This window comes from Megalops cyprinoides, chromosome 12 (assembly GCF_013368585.1).
Source record: "Megalops cyprinoides isolate fMegCyp1 chromosome 12, fMegCyp1.pri, whole genome shotgun sequence".
Taxonomy (NCBI): Eukaryota; Metazoa; Chordata; class Actinopteri; order Elopiformes; family Megalopidae; genus Megalops; species Megalops cyprinoides.
The window spans coordinates 33106167-33130655 of NC_050594.1; the positions used below are offsets into that span (position 1 = coordinate 33106167).

The 24489-nt window shown below is 43.6% G+C and overlaps 1 protein-coding gene across 6 annotated transcripts in view; it reads right to left on the minus strand.

Annotated features, from left to right (window-relative positions):
* Window positions 1-994: 994 nt before the first annotated feature.
* Window positions 995-24489, minus strand: part of ppp2r5ca (protein phosphatase 2, regulatory subunit B', gamma a) — a 54227-nt gene continuing 30732 nt past the window's right edge. For 2 of the 6 annotated variants that reach the window (XM_036541685.1, XM_036541688.1), the window contains 13 exons: window positions 13923-14122; window positions 12707-12817; window positions 12173-12265; window positions 11953-12083; window positions 11735-11794; window positions 10869-10977; window positions 10348-10401; window positions 9756-9926; window positions 8319-8446; window positions 7644-7745; window positions 7095-7167; window positions 5971-6087; window positions 995-4141 (listed from right to left, as the gene is read on the minus strand). In XM_036541685.1, coding sequence (XP_036397578.1) covers window positions 4007-4141; window positions 5971-6087; window positions 7095-7167; window positions 7644-7745; window positions 8319-8446; window positions 9756-9926; window positions 10348-10401; window positions 10869-10977; window positions 11735-11794; window positions 11953-12083; window positions 12173-12265; window positions 12707-12817; window positions 13923-14122 — 1484 coding nt within the window. In that variant the 3' untranslated portion in view covers window positions 995-4006. Of the gene's footprint in view, window positions 4142-5964; window positions 6088-7094; window positions 7168-7643; window positions 7746-8318; window positions 8447-9755; window positions 9927-10347; window positions 10402-10868; window positions 10978-11734; window positions 11795-11952; window positions 12084-12172; window positions 12266-12706; window positions 12818-13922; window positions 14123-24489 lie in introns of all 6 variants that reach the window. The other 4 variants (XM_036541684.1, XM_036541687.1, XM_036541686.1 and 1 more) reach the window with 2 other exon arrangements.

Here is a 24489-nt window from a genome sequence, read left to right on the forward strand (position 1 = left end):
ACCCTGATGACTCATATGGTGAGGACAAGCAGACGTCTTTTTATAGATTTTGTCTTTTAAGTGGAGCGGAGGAACCCTGGTTAGCTAGCCCGTAGGGCACGGGAAGTCTACTTCTGTACCGCCGCGGCGTGTTCAACGATGACGATTTAAATGACTGGAATGGACACGTCATGGTATTTCCTGGCGACTCACGGGGCTTCTGGGCATGACAGTCATGTGTGAAAGAGGATTTCATACACCAAGTTGTTTGCTTTGGGGCTTTCCTTTTCCTCCCCTTTTTCAAACTGAAACTGAAGTTTACGGTATCTGCACTCCCAAAGGAAATAGTATACGTTAGAGTACCCATATTGCAGCACTTAAAGGTTCCCCATTGCTGCTGTCAATATACACTTGTCTCTTTCAACATTTTAAATAAATTTACTATTTATTGTGAAAAAGTATCATAATCATTTTCAAGATCAAGAATGAATGTTATCTTACAATTAAAGGGAGGATGCCTGTGTTCAAAATTTCTGTGTCAGTGTATGAAGTGTGTGCTGATGACAATCTGTAACACACTAATGACCAGCCCTTTCAGACAGGGCTTTTAATTGTCCCCAATGTGAATATCTCGTTGAGAGTTGAGAGTTGAGAGACTCGTGGAGAACTCATTCCAGTCCTTATCCTTTGCAGAGAAAACCTTAATTGCAAATCTCAATTTGATACTGCCTTCATGCACCATGAAAGACAAACTGCACACACACAACATTCATAAATCAAACCCACTCTGAAATTGGTTTTAGGATGAAAATATAAAATCCACATGTTCTCTTTATTTATTCTATATAGATATACACCACTTGAGAATTGGATAAAAGCACACAAATAAAAGCTAATGTATGAAGATTCCTCTCACAGACATTTGAATGTGGAAACAAATTTTGTAGAATTACAAACTGATAAAAATATTAGAACCTTTAACATTTCTAATGCAGATAATTACAGGTAAAGAAAAAAGTCTGTGCCACATTCCAACTTTTGCAGTTGCTATTCAGGATTTATTCTGTACATAGGACCATTTTGTACAAAATATGAAATCTACCGTTTAATAGATATAACACTACATAAAACAAAGTACATTATATGTACAATATTAAATGAAGCCATTTAGTACAGGTGGTATACTAAAGGACACTTGTCATGTTATTGTATTTTGGAAAGCACATGTAAAACTAAAAAACTCCAGAGATGCTGAAGCAAAGCCATTGGATGAAGAAAAACAATCACCAAAACCCATTTTTCTGCTTTGTTTTCTTGTGTGTATTCAGTCATTTCTGTGCCACTGCTGCAAAACCAGGCAAAGCTTGTCCCAAGAAAATGCACTGGGGAAAATGTCTTTTCAAACAGTATTGACTTACGTAACAGTAGACTTACATTGTTTTAAAGAGGAAAAATAAATGATGATGGTGAATGTTATTCTTTCAAGGGGAAAAAAGGATAAATGCTGAACGTGGTGGAATATTTTACACCTTGCTCATCCAACCAGATACAAACGTACAGTTAAGTGCGCAAAGGGGGGGGGGGGGGGGGGCAGAGTCAAAAACAAACAACCTTCTGTTAAAAACTCAGACACACAGAAGATCCAAACCAAAGGAAGTAGCAGTTTAAAGAAATGGAAGTTCAAACAATGGTATACAGTAGAAACAAATACTCCAAGGAGAGAGAGGGGAAAAACTGCAGCATGCTCCTCTCCTTGATTTGCAAGCCATTCTGGGATTGAACAGCCTCAGCCAATCTAAAAGCTGGATAAACACACAGGTGAATCACAGCCAACAGCAGGATTGATTCATTTGGGATACGACGAAACAATAAAAGACATTCTTCAAGTTTTACAGGAAGTGTGGTTTAGGTGTTTTAACAGGCTGCGCTATGGTGAGGTCCTCACCATCAGGATATTATCTGCTTCTGTGAAGGCCAGACCGAACATGGAAGCTGTCAAACTTATGTCAACTTATATGTGCAAGTATATTTACTAGCAAGTATTCTCACATGTATATTTGAAACCTACTGAAAGCTAATTTGAAATAGATTGTTCAAATGCAAAACCTTATACCAAATCTTTGTTAGGCTAATATCTTCGTATCTTTCTCATGTAATAAAGGCACTGTGAAAACTATTTTCCAAAGTGAATAAAGGCCATGTTCTTCACTTATGCAACACAAATAACAGTCCTTTCAGCTCTGCGGCTAAGCACCTCTGAGGAGAGAGCACAGCAAAACTTGAAATGCGCCAAAAACCCAAAAGGAGTTAAAACACTGCCTGTTTTGTCTGATGCTCAGTAACTGGTCCATGTCTCTCTGTAGCCTGGGAGCTTCCTCTTTGAGGGGTATCGTTTCGTACTGTAGGTATCGCTAGCATGCAGGTCTGGACTGAGTGATACAGTGACCAGCACGTCTTTGGCAAAGGGAAGGGTCCAGGTCCTACAGGTTTTAGTTACCTTTCTATGTCTGGCCGATTCACACCTGGAACGCCAGACGCAATGATCTGCAATCCAAACAACCACCTCAATTCAAGATTTGAAGCAGAACAAACTCTGACACCATGACCCTTGAGGACTAGTGCTGCATACCCTACTCTAGGCTGTTTAATGCTCTGGGAGGTTGTGACCAGAGAAGAACTCGGGGGCCGCAGGGTCTCCTGCCACAGCAGGAGTCAGCTCACCTGGTGTGGCTCAGCCACTACTTAAAAGGTAACTTCAGGACATGAGCTGGGGGGGCTGGGTTAGAATTCACTGGTGAAGAGGTGCATGCTGGTACGTGGAATGTTCTGTCTATGGGAGCAACAGGGAAGCGGGACGATAGACAGACAAAGCCTACTCAGTGCTCTCCTCCTGCCGACTCTACGAACCACACCCTTGCATGTAGCGGCAGACTCACTCGCCTGTCCCAGGGGAAGAGGCTCCTCACAACCCAAATGAACGACTCAAAGTCTTTCAAGTGGCACAAAAGCATAGGACACATTACTTATGTCAGAGATACCCAGTTGTAAATGACTAAAAATATATATATTTTTACACTTTATACAAACAAGTGGACCAGGACTTGCACCGTAATCTGAGTTATTGTGCAGCCTAACACTGGACCCTCGATCTGTTGCTCCTCTTGAAAGAGTTCTACCATTGTTTGAACCACCAATATTTGAACTGTGTTCTGTAAATTTCATGCCTAGGGAATCTGACCACTTGAAAAAAAGCAAAAGAAACATTAGAAGCACGTGGTATGGCACAAAACTATTGACAATGGGAGTCTAGAGAAAACCAAAACTCACTCCTTCTTTCTCTTTAAAACCCAGAGGTAACAGCCACTTTCGAAAAGGCTGGTCTTCAGCACGTGTTATGGGGAGGAGGAAAAAAAAGCCTTAATTACAATGTCTGATGCCAAAAGAAAGGACACAAACTCCACTGACATCCCCCATCCCTTTCCCTGTTAAAATCCCACTAATAACACATCAACATGTAGTCGAGACGAACACAACGCTCTTGGCACTGGCAGCTGTCCCTAGGGAAAGAAAGAAAAAGGATGGAAAGAGGAGAGAGTCGCCCCCCACTGTCGCTTTTCCCTGTTTGTTCCCTTTGAAAGAGAGGAAAAACACAAGCTGCACCTCCCTGTTCTGGTCCTGCTTGCTCTCCACCTGTTAATGTTACCACACCATTCCCTACAGTGGAGTGTGCCTATCATTAGCCAAACTTTTTTCACTTTCATTTGAAGGAAAGGACTACAAAAAAAAAACAAAAAACACAAGTAACATTCAAGATGTGGATTGTGTGAAGGAAACACAACAATGTGAAATGAGAAATGGTGAAAAAAAAAAACCACCTGAGAAAGCAGAAACCATTATGAGCAGGGAGTGTGCGGGGGGCGGGAGGGGGCAGGAGGGGGTGGGCAGGTAGGGCACACCGCACCGTTCCTATGCCAATACTTTACATGTGCAGGGGTCTGTAGGGAGGGGCGAGGGGCAAGGGGTGGGTCTAATGCCCATCGTGTGTGGTCAGCATGTCCTCAGCGCGGCGGTGGGACTCCAAGGCTTTCACGGTGTAGATATCCTGAGGCAGCTCAGACTTGCGTCGCACCAGGGGCCGCTCCTTCCGCTGGTCTCTCTGCATCTGGGGGAGAGCAGGGGAGGGGTTGGTTGGGGCAGGGGGTGGTAGGGTCCATGTTAATCACCCAACCAACCAATCTCAATGAGGCACACCAGGGCTGGGGTTCAACCACAAACTTGACCCACCCTTCTATGGTGCAAAAGCTGGCCGAAGATGGCAGTGACTGAACAGTTTCCTTCTTGGAGGAGCCTGTCAGTCAAAACCCAGGCTGGGATGAAAGGCTGCGATTCAACCCTCCCCAGGTGTGACTTCAGCATTTTCCCTACCTGTCTTTCCCCATCACCCCCTGCACTGGGGCACACACATGGACACCTACCAGCTTTCAGTGTCAATCATGCCTATTGCTCAGATTTATACAGAGAGATAGATGTAGTAGGCCAGTAGGAGGATGCAGCTAAGCATGGCTGAAGCATTAGCCCTGATAGAGTCCTATCACAGCAAACACCTGAACACTGGACAGAGAGAAGCTCTGCTGCTGTCCATCTGTCTGTTGGATGAATATGATGTCACTACATTCTGTGAAAAGAGCCTTTGGACATACTCTTGACTGCTACTGTGTAGAATCTTGAAAAAGTGCTATCAACATGCTCATGGGGAAAAAAGAACTTGTGTTTGTGGGCCTGGGAAAATACACTGGCTGAGCCTATCACAAGTAACTGCAATCATTTTCATTTCACCACTCACAGACACCAATGCATAAGTTTACAGCAAATTAAATACAGTATGAGCATCATCATTCTGAACAAGGTTATGGCACTATAAACAACTGCACACTTTTAGAAAGCAAGTCAGCATTGTGCCTGATCCTATCTGTTCAGCTTTAGTTTAATCTTCTACAGGTTCACACAGGAAATGTGCAGAATGTCAGGCTCCCACCTTTAGAAGCAGCCGATCCTGCCTACCACTGCTTCAGAGCTCTGCCATAATGCCTTCCCTTCTCCGTCCCAGAAGCATCAAGCGACAAGGTGCGTTAATGAGATAGTGTCACCACTCTGCCTCACGCATTCCCTGACCGGAGCCAGGCACACCCACCGCACTGCACTTTGACCCATCCCGTTTTTTTTTTTTTTTTTTTGGCCAGTGACATGGGGTCTCTGGCAGGAGGTGTTCCCGCCGCTCCGTTTCCCGACATGCCTTGGTAAGAGTGGCCCAAATACAGGATGGCTCAAACTGCTTTGGGCAAGAGCCTTGGTTCCATCCCCTGCACCTTTTACCACCTCATCCTCGCATTTCCTGCCTAAGGCCACACTTGTGCTTCCAGGGCCTGGTGGTGCTGTTCTAATGGCTCACACACGTGCACAGATACCTCTGCAGCATACGTGCACTTTCCCATCTGCAGCTGGTTACTTATTAACAGGCAGCGATGTGCACTGCCCTTTTAACCGTGTGAAATTAACTGTCGCTAAAGCCTTGTGTGGCTTGTTTCCCAACAGCAATAGCAGGCCTTTAAACAAAGTGTGACCCAGCTTCAAAAACCACCTGACTTAAGGATTCAACTGACTGATGAGTTAGGGCAAAACTGATTTGAAAGGGTTTTCTTCTCCCCTTTCTTTCAAGAAGGCAAACCAAGCCAGGCATGCACCTACAGAAACTGGATGGAGAGTGTTATTAAAAATGGAGTTAAAGTGAGCAAGAGAGCGGATGAGGTTATAAGAGATGCTTCAGTTCCCCTCCAAACCCATGCAAAAAAAGCACCCTCCCCCAGGGCATTCAGTTACCACTCTGCAATGTCATTGATTCCAGTGCTCAGCCCATGGCCTGTTTTGCCAAGCCTTCAGTGAGAGCTACAGCTACGATTAGAGGAGAGATCAGTAGACAAAACTCACGTTTACCTGAGTCGCTTCTTCCTCTACAGTCTTTTTTAACATCAGAACATCTTCTATCAATGGACCATCTGTCTCCATTTCTACTGGACTATTGAGGCCAGAGGAATCAACATACATAAGGAACTAATGTGAAACAAAACAAACAGAAACAAAATGAAAAACGTGAAAAAACATTCCAATCAGTTGCAAGCAAAGAAAGAGAGGAAAAAAAAGAGGTTAAACAAATAGGACAGAGTCAAAGTAAAAGACAGTGGGATGCAGGAACCATTTTCCCTGTTATCACAGAATTAATAAAAGGTTGGGGATGTACTGAAAGCATAAAGGAAATGAGCTATGCAACATGACCATTTCATTGAGGCCTAAGAATGAAAACCAGTGATACTACTGTAATATTAGTGAGCTACTGCATGACTGTTGCCTACTGTAGATTGCCATGAAGGGCATGACTTACACGTAATGGAGGTGGTCACAAACACTCCGAATACGCAGGTCATTATTGAGGCTCTACAGTGAATGTGCTCCACTACAACCCCAGGTATACTTTATTTTTAGAAAATGATAGGATTATCCTTTCATTTGGTAAAAATGTGACCACTAGGGCCTGCAACTCCACCCAATGAGACGGTAAAGGTTCCCTGTGACACTCTGGGCTGGCTCAAAATAAGTTTTGGCTATTTGTTAAACTGCAAATGTCATCACGCATCGGCGAAATCAGCAATAAGTTTTGGAGTGAGTGGATCTTAATGCCATGAGCCAGACTCGTGACCTACCCCCACATAATTCACCTTAAGGCACAAGCGCGTCATGCCAAGTTAAAAATAGAGATGCTTGGCATTATAATAACAGAATGCTTATTGGAAATTTTGAAAGGTCACCCTGCTCCATTAATAGAAAGAGAATTCTGAGTTGGCTGGTTTCTTTCCTAATTTACAATTCTGCAGTGAACTGGGAGGGCTAAAAATCACATTCTAGAAATCATTCTTAAGTTCAATCATATTGCTTAAGTCTAAAATACAATGGGAGCCATGAAGTCACAGCTAAGTAGGCTTACTCGTCTAAGAGTGAAATAGAGGGACTGACAGAGAATCGCAGAAAAAGAAGACTGGTGTCTGGGCACCCTTCATACTCACCTGTGGGTTTGATTTGGCTAGATTTTCAATCTTGATCCAGGCCTCCTCCCGCTCTTTTGATTTTGCCTTTTCTCTGTTGAGACAGCAGAGAAGAAAAGCCCTTTTCACCGTGTACCATGGCTAAAGCAGGATAATGCTGTAGATGGAATAGGTTTACAATGGTAACACAATGTGTATGCATGTGGTGACGTGCAATATGGTGCGTTTTCCATTATTGTTATTCAACCGATTTCAACTGAGGGGATGCTGGACTCAAGCAAGAATCGTGAATTACTACATCTCAACAGGATTGCCTAAAGGGTAGAGTATCAAAGTCCCTCAGTAATAAAAATGAAATGAAATGAATGAATGAATGAATGAATGAAACGTCATTCATAAGGCCTGTGGATGGAAACCTTAAACTACACTACTTTTGAACTCCTGAGAACCCAAATAGAGTCATGTTCTTTAAAAACAGCCCCTTAATTTCAGGGGAGTGCCATCTCACACCCAGTCTCGCTGGAGGTATGCTGATTAACCCCGGTTCTGCCCTGGCCTGGACTCTCTTACTTGTTCTTCTCTGCCCTGAACTGCTGGGTGCAGTCATCAAACAGCTTCTGGTTCATCTCCATGAAAAGCTTCAGAGCATTGTAGATCAGCCCATGGATGGTCCTGAGGGAGACAGAGACACAGTGAGTCCTGAGAGGGACCCCAGCAAGGCCAGGTCACAGGTGTACACTACTGATATGTCTCTGGGAGGTACAGAGTGGAAACAAGGGTTAAGTTTTCCCTGCCATTCTTAAGCCTAAGGAGACAATCAACATGTTTTCTTTAGCACTGCCAAGCTAGAATTACCATCTAGGTCCTGGATCCTGGATTCCCACCATTATTTTTAAGAGTTATGGTTCTGCTATACATGTGTCCAACTAGAGCTGACAAAGAACCCAGCAGAACAAGAGAACTAAGAGACCCAAGAGAACTACATATGCAAACAATGAACAACTAGTGCAAACTGTCAGTAACATAATTATGACTAGATAAAGCACTGATCTCCTTCTTGCACTTGACTGAGACCAGATTTCTCTATGAAATCTTCACTTTAACAATTAACACTGCTGAACAACAAAATTCAGCTGTCCTGTCTTGCTGTCTGTCTCTGGCATAACACTAGGACCTGACACTGCATGCGCTTCCTGTTGTCCGTAGATATGTATTTGTGGTGTGGTTCCGGAACACGGCTCTCACTTGTTCCAGTGGGTCTTGGAGTTGCGGTACAGCGCTGGGAACATGATGGGGAGGATCTTGGCAGCGTTGTCGCTGATGAGGCTCATGATATACTCATTGTTCCAGTAGTACAGCGCTCTCTCTGCAACCTGCATGGGAGCCATCAGTCAGGACAGCACTTTCATGTAATCCTTTTCCATGAGCAGAAGTGTGCTGGGCCAAGTCATGCTGGGAGCTAGCTGTGCGTACCTGAAAAGGCTTGATTTGTTTTCCATTGTGAGGCTTTGACTGCTATCCATTACATTTTGAGAGGGAAATACTAGATTAGACTCATGAGTAGAGAAAAATGTACTTTTTGGAGCTGTCAAGCTTTCATTTGGCTAACAAACTGACAACACAATAAAGCTAACGGTTGTAAGATGAATTAGATATAAAGTGATATAGCCATGTGTGCTACCAATAAAGCTATCAAAACATTTGATCACTTAATAAATAGCTCCACTTCACAATATATTAACATGTAAACAGCATATACACTAAATGTGATTTTATCCTGTCACATGTCCTCCTTCCTGACAGCTTTGGAATTATGCACCACAAACAGACAGGCATTAATCCCCTCCCTTGCCTGCTTGTTAATACTTCAGCACCAGACATTTTGGGGAGGTGAGCTGACACAGTTAGTTCTCCTTCAGGCTGACAAAAAGAGGTACTGAAAGATTACCCAGAATGTAAACATAGGAAGTCAGCCTGGTTCCAGGTGCAACAAAGCACTCACATCATTACTCATAAGGGATTACTGGTGATAATTCTAGGAAGCAAGAAACAAAGACACATTCCTCTGACTAATGGTAAAAAAGAGGGTAGAAATAGAGTGCCTGGAAAGGCTGTTCCTGGAGTTTCCACCTTCAGGATTTAAGGTCTTTCTAATTAATTAGAATATCACTAGAATCACTGAATTACTTAGCACAGGCACCTTCACCCATCTGAGATCAAGCAGCTGTCTCGAAGGAAAAGCAAGGGCCTCTCATATGGAGTTCAAATGCACACCCCTGAATACCACAGTCCACAGTCCATTCTAATCAGCACTTCACCTGCTGCCAGAGACTGAATTAAATAACCAAGAACACTAATGTTTCTCATCACAAATTATGAGAGAGTAGGGTTTTATCAATCCCCAAAATAGGTGGAGCAATCATATCAGTAACTCCCTGATTTGGATCAGTAAGTGATTTGCCATGGTGAATGAAGTATTTTGGCATTACATTAGTGACTGACAGAATATGGAACCCCATCCATTATGTAGTCTACTTTTCCATCACTAATTATCAAAAGCAGTGAGATGAGTAGGGGATGGGTGAATACATACCGCCTTAAAGATACCTCACAAAATCTCCTTAGAAAAGCATGACTGGCCGTTTACCTCCACAGGTACACAACAAGCAGAGAGGCTCTCACCTGGAAGTGCGGACTGGAGACACACTTGGCCAGCTGTCGGAACAGCGGCTCCATGACCTTGACAAACTCAGACGGCTCGATGACATCCAGGATCTCCTCCAACTCGTTGAGGAACATCACTTCCTTTGGACTGTGTGTCTTTGGCCAGTATTTGAGAAGGGCCATAACCACCTATCAGACAGAGAACCATTAAGCAGAGGGCCACACACCACAGTGACACAAAGACAAGTAGTGGGTCTGCATATGAATGTAAAGGAAAACAGATGGTATTTATGCACATTCAAAACACCATACTTAGCTCTGTGCATCATTTATACAGGAAAACAACAGGCATGAGATGATACACTCAGCTCTCAATGTGATATGTTCCACGAATCCATGAGTCCATGATACAAAGTTATCACAAGAAATAATACTGACAGGAAAAGAAAAACATAACTAAACAAGGTTTCTGTTCTTTCTCTTTCTTTTCCTTTCAATAATGACTTCCTGTAGCACAAAAGAATGTGAAAAACATGCACTAGAAACAGTAGATTTACTGCCACATTGAAGAGGACTTCCTGTCAAGAAGAATGACCTCATGATGACTTACTGGTTCAGTGAGAGTGCTGTCCTTCTCCAGAAATTGCACCACACAGTACGCCAACTGTAACAGACATACAGCATATGGCAAAATGAATGAAGTGTTTTAGCCAATGACAAATTATGAGTTCAAATAATACAGGGACAATGATGCAGTCAGCACACACAGATTGCTTCAGGGCAGGGAAAAAAATCTTGACAGTGCTATTTCAAAGTGGACTAATTTGCTCCTTTCAGCTGTGGGGACACATGCTAACAACGGTGGTGGTGACATCCCCGGGACAGCTGCAGGCGTGTAGCGGTGGCCAACACGTTTTGTTTGTGCCGTGTCACAGAAACATAGTTAGGATGCTGAGTCTAAGCTGGGTGCTTCCCCCTCCCACTACACCGCAGGTGTTTGGATGCCATCTGGCTGCTCTTAACTTCAGACAGCACCACTGAAAGGGCAAGCCCTCCTATGATGTTTTTTGGTGGCCTGAATCCACAACAAGCGCTATGTCATAACTGACCCAGCAAATGAGAGAAACGTACCTGTGGATGGTAGACACTAAGTGACTTGACTTTGTGCAAAGGCAACAAAACCTTCAAAAGGAAAATCTTGTGCTCTTCTTTTAATGGTAAGGCAAACCCATTGATTATACTGTAAGAGGAAAAAAAAGGAAGGAGAAGTGAAGCATTTCAAATGAGGATAATAACCCAGGTAATATAGTATGAAAACATGTTTTCACCCTACTAAGGGGAAAAAGTCAATCTGTGGGGCAAAAAACAATGGCAGTGACATCACTTTTGAAGACAAAAAGAGGCTAAATGGAGCAAACCCTGAAACCCGCAAGTTTCAAAAGGAAGAAAAACAAGCCAAAAATAGTACCGAAACACATGCTGGTGTAGGGCATCACAAAAACACAAACATGACAAACACTTAAGAGCTGTGCCTTTGTGCAGAGGAATCATAAGATTTGGCATCTGTAAAGTCCCCAAAGACAAAGCACATGGCCAGAGAATAAATGCTTTATTCTCAATTCTCAGGGAAACGGAACATTTTTAGCCTGCTACATTCCTAACAGTTGAGGAATGTAACTGTTACAATCAATCTCAAGAGAAACGTCTAGCCTTGAAAAAAAACAAAACCTATTTTTTTACTATTTTTAATTAAAGACTGTTGTCAGACAAAAACAAAACATTCACAACATGTGTTTGTTGTTAGGTTTTAAACACTGAAATAAAGGTCATGGATGAATTCAAAGCTTAACCCAGTTTTACTTCCTGCGAGGTGAACCACAGTGATGGAGATGCACATTTCCATTTCACATCAGATCATCACAACTATACATCGCACCAAAGGTGAGGTGACAGCTGAGAAGATGAATAGGTCAAATCGATATGCAAAAAGCTCATACCTTCCCAGTATCTCCAGTAATTCAGCTATTCCATTATGGTGTTCAGTTTCATATATGAACCTAAAGAATAAGCAAAAAATATGTTTTACACATCATTTTACCAATAGGATACATTTATTTCACACAGAATTATTCATGCATTAATACACCAACATCTGATTTCAAAAATGCACATGTTCACCAAACTGAGAAAAAAAACATTCATGAACGTGGCTCACCTATAAAATATATTATTAATCTGTTTTCTGATGTACGCCCGTAGTCCCAGAAATTTGCCATAAATTCGATGCAGGGTGGTTTTCAGGAAGTCTCTCTCCCGAGGGTCTTCACTGTCAAAGAGTTCTAAAAGCTGTGGTTCAACAGAGGACATCATTTACATCCAGCCTGCAATAACAACTCAAATCCAACCTTCTGTTGCAAAAAGATTAGTGCTCTTACCTGCATCACAAACTTCTGGTCAATGTACTTCTTAGCTATATTTGGTTGAAAGTCTGGAGACTCTAAAAACCTAAGGAAAAATTCATAGACGAGCTGCAAAGGAAGATAAAGATTTCAGATAAATAATAATTATGTTGGTCTTCCACATACACTGCAGACTTATCTAATTCATAAAATTATAACAGGAGATTCAGATCTTTGCATGGGCTGCGTGAAATGGGATGCCATATTTAAACAGTTAAAACCTACACATATCTGACAAAAATCCTGCTTGCAGTAACAACTTCCTGTTGCCAAAACACGGACTTCAAATGCTAGTTGAAACGCAAATTTATCTTCACATTAAATTTCTTACATTAGCAGCCACCCTTATCCAGTGCATATATTTCCATTTATACAGCTTTGATATGTGCTGAACAATTCAGGCTAAACAGCTTTCTCTGGCGATACAACAGCAGTGCCCCTTCTAGGAGTCTGTCTTGCAACTTCTTGGTTATGAGCCCTGTTTCGGAATGACTGCTGCCGTGGGAATACCTGTAGATGTGGCCACGCAGCCTCCAGCGTGGGCTCATCCTCCTCAGGGTCAAACTCAGCTCCTGTGGGATTGGACGAAGGCGGCAACGTCCGGAACATGTTCACTGCAAACTGTGGAGGGGGGGAGAAAGCATTTCAGTATGACCACAGCAGACAGATTTCCAGATGATTTTAAATACATAGTTAAAGGTCTACCACTTTTCAAACAGTAGCTCCATTACAAATTACAATGACCAGGTGTGACCTCTAAGGGGGATCTCTGAGCACAGCAATGGTAACATCAAAGTAATGCTGAATGGATGAAAAGTGACAGGTTCCTACCACAGTGATATGTGAAGGAGCCAGACTCAGGGGAGGGCTCCTTCGCCTAATAATGTGTGGAACTACTAAATGCTTCCAATACCCTCAGAAACTCACACTGGTGAGCTTAAAGAGGAACTCCCATTTCCATAAGGAAGTTTTAAATAATGCAAAGAAGACTTCTGAGTGACCACTCAGAGCTCTGAGTTTGACTTCATGATTTTATATAACTGCTACATTTTTCTGTCTTGCAACAACCACACAAAAAGAAGCACACTCAAAACTGTTCACGCCTCAAAAAGTGAGTATATTATGCAGGATGTCTACCTGGTGTATTTGTGTACGCAAAGCTGTGACATACAAGGCATTTAACCAAAACTGAGCTTTGGAGAGGACACATTCACTCACCAACAGAGGCTTTCAACACACTGGCAGCAGCAAATAATCATATTAATGCACTCATTAGCATTGCAGGCTTTGATGATGAAAGCGAGGGACTTCAAAGTCAATTTGCGTTCCAAAGAGAGGATAGAGCAGAGAGTTGGACGGTATATTTTCATGCTAAACTCACAGCACTCCATTAGTTTTTTAAGGGGACTTTTGGTGCTGAGCGAATGAAAGCTCCTTGGCCTAAAAAGACTGGGTGCTTTCACCCTTGTATGGTGGCAGTTTCCTGCTCAGCATAAAGAGGATTTTTGATGAAAATCAAAAGGCTATCACTGTGGTGAAACTGGGGCACACTCGAATGCACAGCCAATTAGACATCCTGCAGCCCCCTTAGGAGGCGTTAAAACGCTGGGCCCCATGAGTGTGTTCGGCTATGGTCGGCCACGTGGGTTGACAGCGACTGAACCAGATCCTTTGATGCAGCTCACCATGATGCGTTTTTCGATTCCAGTCTCTTTCAGGCACTCACCATGTGCACCACCTCTGGGTAGATGGGCTCGGTGATGACGTTGCGGTTGTGCGTGATGTACTCCACCATCTCACTGAGTGCTGCCCTCTTCACCTCCTTCCACTTGAGGTCACTGAGTGGGTCAGCCACGAAGTCGAATAGCACGCAGCATTGCCGCAGCTTCTGGATGAACAGCTTCTCTTGCTCTGCTGGAGGGACATCTGGGGAAGGAGGGAGATGTGTTAGTTTCACTCAAGGACAGGCTTCCACCGACTGAGCAATAAAATGAGTAGAAATCAAATGCAAAGACCAGAGAGCTGGTGCACGGAAAAATGCAGTGAGCAAAATGCAAACTCAACCCTAGGGCTGATTCTCTCTCTCCTATTTAAAACACACTGACTAGCCTGACTACAGACCCAGACCTCCACAGGCTGGCCAGCTAACTAAAGAGTTGCTAGAAGTCAACAAATGTCAGACTTGCAATAATGCTCTTCTTTATGGAAGAGGTAACCTTAGACCATTCAGTTAATTTTACATTTATGTCAACCATTCAGCTTAAACGTACACACTGCACTCCTGTGACATACTCTATGCATTATGCTCTGCATGCCACTGCCAGCCTATTATATATGCTGAGTAGCGGGTCCTATGAGGCAGAGCTATCCATCCCTGTGTTGGTCAGCTGTGTTCTGTAATTAAGAAGAAATCTGGAAAACTGGAAGTTTTCCAGCCTTGTGTAAACAGGTACAGAGGTGTCTCCCTTTCATTATAAGAAAAAGCTTGTGTTTGTCAGGCTAAAGAGCCCTCTATAAAAAAGCACATGAGAAAGTACACTTTGAATGCCACAGATTTGACAGTTCACATATCAAAAGAGAAGGAAAAAATTCAAATGTCCAAAATAAGAACTCAAGGACACAGACACATTTAAAAGGGGAATGTACAATCTGTACTCTAATGGAGGTCCAGCACAAATTCATTCACGAATCATAAAAGAGGGATTTTTGTCAACGATGGCAACCAAAGCATAAGAGGGATTTTTGTCAACGATGGCAACCAAGCATCCCATGCTGGAACAAAGTAGCCAATTAGCCAAGTTCAGAGATTTTGGATGGTCTCTCTCACGGTCTGAAATGAGGGGGAGTAGATGGAGTAGCTGCAGCCAAGGATGATTCAGCAGACTCCTTTCAGGAGCCTCCACAGCTTCGATGACAAAGGCTGGCTGAGGGAGCAATGCCACAGCGGAGCGCAGTGCTCCTGGCCTAGCCGAGCGGACGTGCCACAGATGGTAACTAGCTCCATTTGGCTGATACCGATGCATTTAGGTGAACAGTTTGGTGTTGCCATTTTCAGTGCACTGCATCTACTTGTTTGTCCCACTGAATCCACATGCCCAACACCTTTAACATATTGAATGGCTTAAGCAGGCCCCTAACACATGTCAGCTATCCATCTGGCTGCTGGACACACATTTCTTTCAAGGCAAGGGACAGTGATTTGGGGATAAGTCATACCATTCCACCGTTCTCTGCAGCAAGCAACTGAAAAGCAAATTAAAAGTGCCAGGTGGTACTAATCTCGTTTATTCTAGAAAAGCAAATGGCTTAGCTGCACTTAAAACAAAACAAAACATGAACGTCTAGTATCTCCTCACTGAATGCTCAAAGTGTTCAAACACGACAAGAAAGGGCTGTAGTATATGTAAATGTGTACATTTGTGTATAAGTCACCACGTCTTCCTGATTTCCCTACAAAACTCACTACAAAGCTCATGAGAAAATAACATTTAAAAGCAACCAAATATCATCCTTATTACAACATTACTGTTTAGGAGACGGTTGGGCTGTGCTAACTACAGAAGTGTTTTTCCTAAAAACATCCACAAAGCCATTCACACAGCTCTGTGTGTACAAATGGCCAAAAAAACAACAATGACAGATAACCTCTGGTGACAAGCCCACTGGTGCAACCACTGCCCTGTCCCAAGAAAGCCATCAGTGGCACATAAAGTATTTGGTACAGAGGTTAAGAAACGTGGCTTAAATCCAAAAGGTTGCACGTTTAACCTCTGGCAAGGTTACTAACCTCAATTAAAGAAATACACAGAGATGTGAAGTGCAGTGACCTCATCAGGAGATGTACAGATGTGTAAATCGATCAAGTGTAAGAGGGAAAGCCATGTACAACGCACAAACATGGTCATTTGGCCTTTATATAAATGAGGTCATGTAATGATCTGAAAGTGAGAGAGAAACGTTCAGTTATGGCAGAGCGGGGGGGACAGAGAGCTGTGTGCAGAGGGAGAGGCTGAGCTCTGAGGAGGCCCATTCCTCCTCGTTGCTAGGTGACGGGCTTGGCACCAAGCCGTCTGTCAGGTAAGGTGGTGCTAGGAGGGAGTCGTGCACCAGACGAGCTCTGAGCGCAGGCGGGCTCACAGAAGCGCACAAACAGCACAACTTATCAAACGCGTACTGCAGAAAACACTGACAGCACAAAAACATACAAAATGTGTCATTTTTCTGTTTTACATGTCCTGAATTTCACTATATTGTCAATGTTCTGAGAAGAGTGTGAATGTGCGTGTGTGTGGGTGCGCGTGCGTGTGTAAGATGAGAGATCTAAACCATAAAAATACGAATATGACCTGTGCCCTTTAAAAGAGCCCATTTATCTGGCAGAATGGAGCTGCCTCAGTCCATATAGTGAACCTAAGTGATTGTGTGAATTGAGATTAAGGGCAGATAGCCATGGAGGCCTACACCTTTCCTGTGCAGCTCAGACTTCAGTAAGACTGGAGCGTTGCAGGGAGCTGCTGGTATCTACTAGCCTGTGGAAGCACAGGGGTCAGTCAGGGGCTGGTCAGAGGCCTGGGGAGTGAAACCAGCACTGCTGTGGACCTGTATCACTTCCATGTGCTCGTGGGCAACCCCTACACCCCTGTAGCACAGTTGACTAACATCATCAAAGCTGCTGCTGGGATGCCTGGGAAAAGTGGTCATTTGAGGAAGGTGGCATTAAGGTCAGGGGAAAATGACAGATGCCACTCAGAAAGGCTGCTGTGGTGCTTTGTGCCCTCATTGTCAAACAATGTAGCTTTAGCCACTCCCTTTAAATCTGACCGCACCAGATCCACACGCACATATAGTCATGTGCACTCAGAAAGGCCAAGCAGAAACACTGACTGGGGTCAGTGCTGGAGGTCAATGCTCTCTTATTTACAGGTGTATAGTGCACTGTAAATGTACAGGCTTGATTGATTTTAACGTTTAATTATGAATTCATCCTTACCCTTACATACCCAGATACAAAAACATAAATTTAGAACAACCCAGTAAGATATGTTCTTGAACAAAACATGATCCACTCACTTGAAGAGTTCCTATGACAGTTATAACTGCTTCTGCAAACAAAAATCAAATAAAAACTCACACTGACATCTACTGTGTGTGTGTGACCATGAACAGATTATAATCAGATTTTCCCAATCTTAACAAAAGAACATCCAGAATCATCTGCCTTTATTAGAGATTAAAAGGCAAAAATGTGCATGGAAATGTAAGCATACATGAGGACACCATATCCATTGCAGCTCTACTGGCTGCCGTGGACGCCCTCTGCTGGGCAAGTGACTCCAGAGTGAGCGAAAGGAGGGAAAGAGAGGTGGAGGGGAAAGCTCAGTGTGCTGACAGATACCGAGGTGCTGTGCCCTCGTTGGCGGTGCCTCTAACAGCTGGCCGGACAGCGGCCAGCTGTTAGAGGCACCGCAGACCCTCGGACAGCGGAGAGGAAAGGAGACCCGGTGCTGGAAACTGCGGCTGAGGAGAATAACTACAGAGTTTCCGAGGTCAGAATGATATCCCAGTAAAACTGCAAGACCCTGTCCTCCATGCTACCCCCCAATAAAAGCAGGAGGGAGAGAATGGGTGCCCCCAGACACACCACACTCCAGAAACGCATTTCAGCCATCCCCTCGGGGTCTCTAAGCACCTAGTTATCCATGCTGAAGTAATACCCAACCTTGTTTGTGTTTTCTGCTACGATGACACTAGACATTAAATCCATGTGCAGAATCTATTGCTTTTCATGGGATATGAAATCACTTCAGGTTAAACCGTTCCATACATACCCATCTCATTAATGGGAAAATGACATTCTGTCTTATTTCCAAGTATGAAAGTCTCTTTTTGATGTATAGATTAAAAACAAAGAGAGGAAGCAGGGCAAATCTATACATTAGAATAATTCACACTCTTGACCCTTTTCCACCAAGGCAGTTCGAGGGCTGGTTCGGAGCCGGTGCCTAATCTCGAAACAGTTTTTCGTGTTTCGGCAGCCAAAGAACCGGCTCTTGGCCAGGAAAACTGGTTCGAGAGCGGCACCAACATTTTGCTGGTCTAAAACAAAGAACCGCTACATCAGGGGCTGGGGGCAGGATTATCGTGACCAACAAGACCAACTAAAATTTTGTGACCACCAAAAAACAAAAAAAAAAAATTTAAAAAGAGCTAGTGTAGCGTCTAGTCTGCCTAAAAAGAAGAGAAAAACCAGAGCTTTATTTTTCAAATGTTTCACCTGTATTTCTTAGTTGTTTAGCGAGCTACTAATTTCTCACATCAATGTTACAAACGTAACATTGGTGGCTAGTTAGCTAGCTAGCTGTTGGTCAGCTAACATTACCCAAGCAAGCATAGCTAGTAATATCTCACATCAATGATTTGAACGTCTTTTGTAAGTCGCTTTGGATAAAAGCGTCTGCTAAATAAATGTAAATGTAAATGTAAATATTACTATAGCTATGCTTGCCTGGGTAATGTTAGCTGACCAACAGCTAGCTAGGCAGCTACCATAACCTTGGTAACAGTAGCTAACGTTAGCATGCTATTTTCTAACGTTGCCATTGACCCACCCACCAACGTCACTTAACATCTGGCTTCACAAAAGGCTAACATTGTATAAAATGTAGTGAACAAGTTTGTTTTGTAAAGCACTGTTCTCTTGTTTGTTCCCGTTGGCTAGCTTGCAGTAGCGGCTGCAAGTTAACGAAACACTATGCTCGCGAAATACCGCAGATTGTCTGAAATTTGTGTACTATTGCGAAAGCTACAGCATAAGATTGTTTAATTAACAAGGATGAATTTGAACAATTAAGTGGCAACTAATCCTAACATTTTCTCTTAAATGTGTCACATTATAGCTTGTGTTACAAAATTCAAATTACAGAACGGAGCTAAATTTAGTTAAGCATCATTTACGGCAGTGTTTCTCAATCCTACTCCTGGAGCCCCCCTGTCCTACATATCTTCTATCTATCCTTACACCAAACACACCTGATTGAAATTAGTGATTAAATCAGGTGTGCTCAGCTAGTCAAAAGTGCCACTGATGAGTTCAGTCAGGTAGGTAGAGCAGGGAAAGACTGAACACATGCAGAGCAGGGGGGCCCAGGAGCAAGATTGAGAACCAGTGATTTACACGATTGGTGTACATTATTCTGTGAATTATTTGTTTTACTGTTAATCAAGGAGGATAAAGGGGAACAGGTTGACAGTAATAATAGATTTAAAGGTAGTGTTTGGACTTCCCCTGTTTCCAGCTCACCAGCCACCACTGCTAGCTTGGCACTAGCGGGAAAGCGGAGACGTATACAGTGACGTAATGACGTGGCTCTATGGTGGCTCTCTAGATCGTGGAAAGGCAAACCGGTTCTTAGAAGGCTTGCAAGTTGAAGCAAGCACCAGCACCAGCCCAGAACTAGCACCTATTTCGCGTTGGTGGAAAAGGTGTATCTGTATGTGGCAGTTCTGATGTTTTCAGTACGTTGGTGAACATTCTTAGATAGTAATCTATAGGCCCAGTTGGAGCAAACAAAGGAAAAAAATGCCGCAAACCATGATTTCAAAAGAAAGATGGGATAAGAAGACTGTTTATTTGCTGGCCTTCAAACTCACAGTATGCCCCCCAGAGCATGCACACATTAAGCTGTAGGGAGAGAGGGCTGTTGTATTGGTCCCCCAGTCTGGGGACGCTAGGAGCTGTAAGCCTAGACTCATGAGTGAGACGCTTGGCCACCACTCATGTTGCTAATGATGCTATGAGGCCCATAGAGGAGTGACATACGCCTGCATTATCAGCTCTAAAAATACTGGAATATGGTTTTAAAAATAGATGATTTTTGGCCTGGGAAAAAAAAACACCACCAATAAAAGCCACCGCCTTCATGGCACATTTCCCAATACTGGTATTTCATCATCTGTGCTGGAGGTGACCTCTCTGGTTGAAGCAGCTAACTCCTGAGAACATTATGCATGCACGGTAAAGTTAAACTCAATCTCATGTTTGCCAAGTTTTGTAAAATGTAGTATTGGGCTTATTCCAGGTTTTACCTTATATTTGAATCATATAGCCCCGCATATGCATATACTCTCTCTCTCGCACGCATGCACGCACGCACACACACACACACACACACACACACACACACACACACACACACACACTTCTCTATTTTATAAGAGAACTATAAGGCGTTGCCTGTGGGTCCTCATGAGACTGGTGTTGAAATAAGGTTTTGTATCAGTGAGAAAGATGTAATTAAGGTCTGAAATGCATGTGCATTCAATCACATAACCTGCTCCAATCTAGAAAATACACTGCCATGACCTTCCATCTTTGCCCTGTATTGCCCCTTGCATCCTTTGAATTAACATGATAGAGCTACATAAAAGGCCCTATATCAATAAATAAGCTATGCATTGCTTTTTAAATTAAAAAGCAGTATATACTTAAGATGAAAAAAGTAAGAGAATAAGAAGACAATAAACTCTATCTCTAATTAGCCTTTGTGACTCATCACAATTTTAATGTTTAGTTAAGCCCAAAAGGAGCTTGAGAACACATATTTGGTTTTGTGTCTGCTATATCATACACTCTAGGAAGTGGGGTTGCCAAACTGAATCCCGTTCACTAGAGGCTTAGATATATCTAATCTCCCACTTTTTTCAATACCATGCATCCATTAAAAGAAATCCAATTCCATTTCTGTATGCAATATCAATATGAATATGAATATATATCAATATATCAATACCAGAATGCCCTGCTGTTGTTAAGTTGGTTGTTCTTTTTTGTTTTTTTTTTTCATTCTTCCTGTTTTTCTTCCTTGTGCAGCTCATGAGAGGACCACCCCCATGCCTACTTGTTGGTCAGAGTCTATAGATGTCACTGAAATGCTTCTCCAGGGTCCACCATGCACCTCAGTGGGTCTGCAGAAGAAGGGTTTTCCCACAAGGCCACAACTTTCACTCGTTCACCTGACATTTGGTACATTTTTCATTCTGTATAGACTGCATATGTGCAACCTGTGTCATTCCTCTTGCCTGGTCACGCCCAGGTATGCCTAATATGGTCACAGAAATTATTTGTGCTAAGCATTTCACAGCACTACTCCATCAGGTTCATATTCATGGTTAATTGTGTTAAGATGTCTAGGTCATGAATCATGCCCATTACAGCCACTATCTTTTGAGAGCATTTGTTCATTCACTTCACAACCGACACATTCATCAGACAACAGAGGCTTCTGGCCACACCCAGACACAACAAATATCACAAATGCTACTGTTGATGATAAATGCACATCATATTTTTTCCATTTTCTAAACCGGTCTTGCATTCACACCCTCAACAAGTAACTGAAATTTGTCAAAACGCTGTCCTCTGACTGTGGTTCAAAGCCATCAGACACAGGTTGGGTCCAAAAGCCTTGAAAGCTGCCTACTGCCTCTAGTTTCCTTTGCATTTTCTGTCAGAAACACAAATACAGGAATGGTTTGATCTCCGTATTGTAACTGACTTTGTCATATGATGCTGAGTGAAGGCTTAGCATTGCTTACAGTTTCCAATGCCATTTATTCACAGAGCATATCCTTTGAAGCAAGCATTTCCTGTACATGGGAGCCGAATCTGCAAAATGATGGTTACGACTGCAGGTCTCTAGCCACTACTGCACACTCTGGCCAAAGGCTCCTTTGCATATCACTGAGGACCAGAGTTAGGCCTGCTTTCTATTAATAGAAGGCCACCCAGCATTTCAAAAGCCTCCCCCTGTGCCCCAGCACTCTATACAGACCAGCATGTGCCTGACACAGGCATGCTGCTTCTACCAACTGTTCACTCAGGGATGTACAGACAAGCTCATCTAACAACACACTTGCTCGCATGGAACGCTCGAAAACCCAAGGTTCACACACAACACCCCATCCCTAATGCATACTGCATCCCATACAGCCCACTTTAATTCAAAGGGAATGCTTCTGTAACAGCAGGCGATGGGAACACTTTGGGAGCCCCATTGGACATGAATGTGCTCCACTGTGTACAGGCCAGGGAGCAGAATGCTGGGGATACATCTTCCTAGGAAAAGGATGACCACCGGGACTGTGGTCAGGAAGCGAGACTTGCCAGCCGTCCTTCATTCCGCACAGTCCTAGCTCACGCTCTTTGCTCCCAGGTAAGAGAGAGAAAAGCACTCTAACAGCAGGGTGGGGGGAAAAAGAATCAGCATTTCCACATCCACTTCCTTCATTAGAATTTTAGTTTATTCTACTATGTATAACTTTTCTACCACTGAGCTCCTGCATGGTTCAAAAAGGGAAATTTTTCCTTCCAATCCAAAGTGTCTTTTTTACCCTGTAGCTGCCAGTGATGTCTCCCAAAATCCCCCAAAAGTTTGCCTGTGACAATACATGCATGATAGTTGCGATCGTTGCATTGTGGTTCTGGCAAGATGTTGGGGCAGGCATGTGGGTCGGTCAGCAAGTCAGCGGACGGACGTCACAGCGAGCTGGGCAAACACGTGAAAGAGGAGGAGCTGCACAGCTGCAGTAGGGGCGCTACTGCTAACAGCGGAACACGGCAGGATTCTTAGCCCCTGCCCAAATTGCCACTAAATGTAGGAGAAACCTTTCTGATGCAAGGGCACGTCCATATTGTCAGACTGCAGTCTGGCCGTTACGTGGAGAGCCAGGGGCAGGACGCTCAGTGGGGACCATGCAACTGTGGGCGAGCGTGGTGGTCAGCCACTAGCATTTTGGTCCTTAGACATGGCACAGAGCCAGTGGAGATGAAGCAGGGAAGCAAGGAATTTCAGCACAGTTTGCAGGATGACAAACTTTCCTGACCATCTCAGCTCTTTAAATCACAGGTGTCCCCCTGAAAATTGGTATGCATGAGCAAAAGCAGTTAAGAGACAGTGGGAGATGCAATGAAGTCTGCAAAATCCAGTGTTGGCTCTTAGGTTCAGGTGGAACCAAAACTCTGCTCTTTTGCTGAACGACATCTGCAAGTAACACCTGCATTGTTAGATACCAGGGAACCTGTGGCTGAGTCCAGTACAGCCTTAGGCACATTAAAACAGCGCAGCTTTCCTTCTTCTCAATATTTAATATTGTTTAGGACCAGCTGTCTGACATTTTAGAATCATGGCATAGCAACCCATAGCACCCCATTCTAAAATCACAGCCTGATCAGCTCACATTCTAAAATCATAGTCATCCCCTTCATAAAAAATGAATCGCATTTGCATTTTATTCAAACCTACGCAATATGAACACAGGGCTTTGGCATACACTCATCCAGGTTATTCCACTCAGCATGAGTTATGAGGTGGTCAGGTGCCTGTTGGATCAGTGAACAAAACAAACATGTCCACTATCAGTGGATCAAAATCATTCTACCTTCTAGGTGAACAATAGCATTACACATGGCTCTCAGTCTGAAAGTCAATCAGGCATGAGGGCAAAGGAGGAATGCACCAACTGAAACATTAACTTCTGCTGTTAACACAGCATTCTTCATATCTACTCAAGAAACACTGCAAAACAGAGGTGGTAAGGGGACTAGGTGTGGCCCATTGTGCACTGTCTCCAGAACAAAGTCACCAGATAGCCCTCCATAAGCTATTTTATTTAGACAGAAGCTGGCAAACGTAAGAAAGGAGCTTATCAAGAGGAAGAGCTTTGTCTGTCTACCTTTCCTGTATGTTTGTGACAATAAACTTTGACAATTTAAATGTCTCCAGATCTTGTGACAACACCTGCAAGCTGGTAACACTGGGCTGGTGTGATGTGTTCAGATGCATTCACCAGGCTACAGTGGTATAAGGATCATGAGCCACTGAAAGGAGACTACTGTATGTTACAGGAAGGCTTGGCCCAGCAGGAGTCAGGCAGGGCCTGACAGTGGCAAAAGCACTCACCCTCCTTCCTCTGACCGTTTCCACACAAAGCACAATAAACGCTGGAGGGCACAACACAAAGCTTTCCCTACATCTCTGCAGAGAGAGACCAGGGCACCAGAGGTCCCGGGCACGTTCAAATACAGCAGGGACAGGGGCAGACAATGGCCACACTGGCAGTCACAGGAAGTGACCCCAAATTCTGAGAACGTTGACTGAACGAAACGATTCTGAGTATTGTTTCAAGGGGGGGGGCTCACACGTTTGACGCATGTGGGCTGTGTGTGAGGGCAATGCAGACACTGGGGGGGGGTTGGTCACCTGACATCCCACCACAGGGGGCCAGCGTTGTGTGCT